The following is a 4,868-nucleotide window of genomic DNA, read 5'->3' on the forward strand; positions in this document are numbered from 1 at the left end:
AAAAAAAAAAAAAAAAAAAAAAAAAAAAAAAAAGAAAAAGAAAGGAACAAAAAACTGAGGTCTACGGAGGTAAAGCAAGTGGCTGCACCATGATCGTGAAGCTGGGACTCCCCTGGCCCTCTGAGAGGCCGGAGGCTCAGGGAGCAGAGGTGGGCTCTGGCCCAGGTCACACAGTAAGCTGCGACTTCGGCTCTTGCCTCCTCACTGCAGCAAACACGCGGCCCTGGCCCTGGAGCAGGTATCCGCAGGGGTGGGCTCACGGCTGGCTGGTGGTGGGAGCCATGCCCCTGCCCAGGATTCCCTTCCTGCCTCTCAAGACCCTGTTCTCCGGGCCCAGGAGCTCTTGGTCCCCTCACCCCCTGGCCTGCCCCGCTGCACAGACAACTGAATGGAGAAAGACCAAAGAAGGCAACAATGCCCACCCGGGCCCCATGGGCGGCCTGCCCAGCCACTGTGGTCCGTGAGCAAGACCCGGCTCCTCCCTGAGCCTCCATCTCCCCATTTTTCAAGCCAATTCTCTCTAGAGCCCCAGCTGGCTCAGAACCCAAGGATCACATGTGTGCCGTCTTTTACTGAGCACCTACTACATGCCGGGCAATGAGCTTTACACCTCCCACAGGCTGTCACTGTGCCCTGTGATGCTCAAGGGGCCACTTAGCTCCTTGGTGCCATCTCCTCACCCACGGAAAGGGAGGGAGTGCCCGCGGCACCGGGTGGGTTCCAGGATACATGAGTCCATATGGGTTCGATGGACACAGGTTATTCCTTCCCCTGTACTGACAGGCAACCGAGGCTCGGAAGGGGAATGTGAAACCCTGGGACGGCTTCCTGCTCCGGCCTTCATTGTCCCCACCTGCGACCCCTCTGAGAGCTGGAGTCAGCAGTGGGGAGGAGAAAGATGAGAGGGGGCTGGTGATGGAGCCCCAAGGGGGTCCTGAGCCCCCAGCCCAGCTCGACCGCATGTGAGACGTGGAGGCCACAGACCTGGGGAGCGGGAAGCGGTCAGGGGGGCTACCACTGAAACAGGTGGGGGCCCAGGGAAAGGCAGCCAAGAGCAGAGACCAGGACTCTCAGGAGAAAGGCAGCACAAGGCCCCCCGGGGTCCTAGCACACTGGAGCTGGGCCTTCCCTCTCCGAGCCTGCCTCTCCATCCGGAAAATGGGAGCAGTGGAAGCTTCCGGAATGAACGCTGTGAGGACAGAGGGAGTTGACATGGGCCAGCTCAGGAAGGCCGGGCACCGGAAGCTCTTAACAAGTGCTAGCTCTTAATGTTGTTGTTCTGATCAAAATGGGCGTCCTCAAATAGCTCCCAGGGGACTGGGGAGGACCGGGATGCTTCTGATGGGAGTGGCTCCAAGCCATCGGCCACCTGTGCCCAGGACTGTTCCCTAGAGCTATCAGCCGGTAGCCGCCTACTGCCCACGCTGCCGTGCCCATGCCCGGGCGGCACCCTGTGCATCCTCAGACCCTGGCATGCATAGCACAATGTCCTATAATATCTGTCGAATGATCACATTATTTTTGTTTTTGGAACACGCCAACCTGGGGTGAGCCATCTCTTTCAGCCAACTCTTCCAACTGGCATCCAGAGGCCCGGCTGCATTCCTCCAGCCCCGAGTCCGCCCCACCCACTTACATCTGGGCCACCCAGGCTATCCCCTCCAAGGCCCTGAGGCCCGGCTCCCTACTCACACGACACCGGGCCTGCGGCAGGAGTCTGAGGTCCAGTAGAAACTCTTCACTAGACGCTGGGGCAGCGGGAGGCGGATGTAGTCCCGGCAGCAGATGCTGTCTTCCACGTTGGCGCCATAGGGGCCTGGGAGAGGGACGCCCAGGGATGAGCAAGGTGGAGCACAGAGAGGTCACCCTGGGCCCCAGCCCCCGGCCCAGGCCCCTCCAGGGAAGAGATTCTGTGCTCATGTGGAAGGATAGTGTCCAGGAGATTCTAGGCCTTCAAAAACCCTAGCCTCTGAGGAGCCATGAGGGCCCCGGACTACACTCTGGGGTGGGTAGCTCAGGGGGTGGGATGAGAGCTTCCCGGTGGGTCTCAGCCACTCTGAGCCAGAAGGATCCTGGGACTTGCTACTCAGGGTGAGGCCTGGGGGCTCCTCGGGATGCTCTCCCCGCCCCGGACCAGCAACCCCACATGCACTCAGCCTAGCATCTGGGGAGTCCACTCCCACTTGTCTATTCGAGTCCCCACACTGTGCCCTGGCAAGGCGAGGGTCCAGAGAGGGGGACTCACTTATCTGAGGTCACATGCGACCGTGGCAGAGTTAGAGGCAAGGCTCACACGGAGGACAGTCACACAGCCCGGGCTTGAGTCCCACTCTGCCCTGAGTTGCCAGGTCCCCGTTGAACATCCCTGAGGCCCAAGTCCCTCCTCTGACCAAGGGAGTGGTAATGGTCCCCACTTCATGGGCCTTCTGTGCTGGGGAAGCTCTGAGGACACTCAACACTGTGAGCAGTGACCTGATGGCTGTCTGACTCTATCTGACCCAGAGCAGGGAGCCCATGTGTGGTGAAGGAAGCCTGGACCCCCATATTGAGGGCAGGTGCCAGAGAAACTGGGGTGTGGGAACAGGACCCACTTTCCAAGCTCTCCCTGCTCTGCCTTTTCCTACTCAGGTCAGGCCCTCGGGGGCTCTGCATCCACACCCCAAGGGCCCTGTGTTCCAGAGACGGGGGATCCCTGGGTCTTGTCCACCACAACCCCCCAACCTAGCGGAGACAGCTCTAGATGCCAAGCCTTTAGATTACCCATTTAAAATCTGTGTAAACTGAGGCCCAGGAGAGCCCTGCGACCAACCCAAAGCCAGAGGACCAACAGCGGGCTGGGCTCTTCTGCCCTCAGCGCAGTGCCCTCTCCAGGAGCGGGGCCTGTGCTGGCCTCTGTGGGGAACCCTCCTGCTCCCCAGTCTCACCTGCATCCGTTGCCTGAAGAGCCACAGAGAGGAGGATGAGGGCCACCAGGAGCGGGGCCTGCAGGCTGGCCATGCTCTGTGCTGTGAGTGCCGGCTCAGGCGTCTGCAGTCACCAGGGGACAGGAGGACCTGGTATTTAAGCCATCCCTCCACCCACCAGGCTCAGACACCTCTTAGTCACCCGTGAGCCCAGAGCCTCTGACATTCAGATCTTGAAAGGAGAAGTCCTCACTTCCTCCCAAGGAGATTCTGTGGCGGGGAACCACTCAGGGGGGACCCCCACCCCGTCCAACTCCGGGCCTCCAGAGATTTACAAAATCCCCCTTGAGCCAGGCCTCCGGGCCCCTCCTTCCCGGGGTCTGCTTGCCGAGGGGCATTGTCCCTGCAGGTCTGGGGGGCTGGTCTCCCAGGAGGGGGTGGGGAGGTGTTTCCATGACCTGTGTCCCTCAGCGGGTGACGTGACAAGCCCTCTCCTGGAGCTGAGGCCCGTCTCCGGCTTGACCCACGTCACCCACTTCTCTTGGAGGGGAGTGGCCCATGAGCCCCTGGGGTTGGTCTCTGCCCCTTCCTAGCCTTCTGGGGCTTCTCACTAAGTCCCCACCTGAGCCACCTAGAGCTTGTGGGCCACTCATGAGTCTTTAAGGAATTTCCACACCCCCACCTTGCTGGTTCTCCTTCTTCACCCTCCTCCTCATCGGACACCATGACCACTGGTTCTACTTCCTCAACCTCCCCCATCTCTGTCCCCACTGCCCCTGCCCCACCGAGGTCACCTCCACCTCAGTCTTGGACACCGTCCCCTCCATCCCTTCCCCACACGGCAGCTGCCACAGTGCGTGACCCAGATGCAGCTTGACACCTCTCTCCCTGCTTCAAACCCTGCTGTGCTCCCCGTGGACTTGAGCAGGGCCAGGCCCCTGGCCGTGGTCACCCAGGCTCCTTTCCTGACCTGCCCCCGTGGCCTCCCGCCCTGCGGGTCACACCACGCTCCTCACAGTTCCTCAAAGAGGTCTGCAGCCTGCCCCAGCACGATTCCTCTTTCCACTCCTCCACCGCACAGACTCCAAATCATGCGTCAGGAGCGGATGAAGATGTCACCTCCTTGGTGAGCCACCCCCTCAGGGCATTCCACTGTCCCAGTGACCCCAGCCCACTGGGCCAGGTTCTATCTTTCTCAGGTTCCTCAGAAGCCAAACCCCAAGTGCTCTGAGGGCTGGTGTCCCCTTTCTTCCTGTCCCTAGTCCCCTCCAAGGACCAGGCTCAAGTGGAGCTCAGAAATTGAGACTCGGAGCAAGAGAGGACTTGTCCAAAATGACCCAGCCTCACAGCGCCTGAGCCAGGCCTGCACCTCGACTCAGGATCCCGTGGGCCGGGGACCCATCCCCGACTTGCTCATTCCTTCATTTCACAAGTGGTCATTGAACCCTGGGTGGAGCAATGGCCCCCTAAAAAGAGCCACATCCTAAACCCTCGATCTGTGAATGTGTCACCTTACGTGCTGAAAAGGACTTTGCAGGTATGGTTAAGCTGAAGACCTTAAAATAGGGAGATGTCCTGGGTCATTCAAGTGACCAGGTAATCCCAGGGTCATCTCAAGAGAGGGCAGTGGCCAGAGTCAGAAGAGGACACAGGGTGACAGGGCAGGGACCAAACGGTGTAGGACTGTGGAGCCAGGCAAGCAGGGACCTGGAGGAGCTGGAGAGGGTGAGGAACTGGAGGGTACCCAGAGCCACCGGGGAGCACAGCCCTGGCCACGCCTTGAGTAGTCCAATGAGACAGAGTTAAGACGTCAGCTTCCTGAGCCGCACCGTTATACACTCGTGTGGTTTGTGGTGATTTGTTAAAGCAGCGAGGAGAAACTAACACAAGCACCTACTATGTGCCTCGTGAGCTGCCAAGAATTGGGGAAAGCGGAGTTCCCTGCCTATGTGGTGTTTGCCTCTG

General features: G+C 60.0%; 1 protein-coding gene across 1 annotated transcript in view; it reads right to left on the bottom strand.

The window, feature by feature from the left end:
- Positions 1–3,096, bottom strand: part of Ccl22 (C-C motif chemokine ligand 22) — a 5,798-nt gene extending 2,702 nt beyond the window's left edge. Inside the window, exons 1-2 of the mRNA XM_015488804.2 lie at positions 2,925–3,096; positions 1,693–1,816 (exon numbers count right to left, since the gene is read on the bottom strand). Coding sequence (XP_015344290.1) covers positions 1,693–1,816; positions 2,925–2,997 — 197 coding nt within the window. The 5' untranslated portion in view covers positions 2,998–3,096. The remainder of the gene's footprint in view (positions 1–1,692; positions 1,817–2,924) is intronic.
- Positions 3,097–4,868: the final 1,772 nt, after the last annotated feature.

This window comes from Marmota marmota, unplaced genomic scaffold (genome assembly GCF_001458135.2).
Source record: "Marmota marmota marmota unplaced genomic scaffold, marMar, whole genome shotgun sequence".
NCBI classification, from domain to species: Eukaryota; Metazoa; Chordata; class Mammalia; order Rodentia; family Sciuridae; genus Marmota; species Marmota marmota.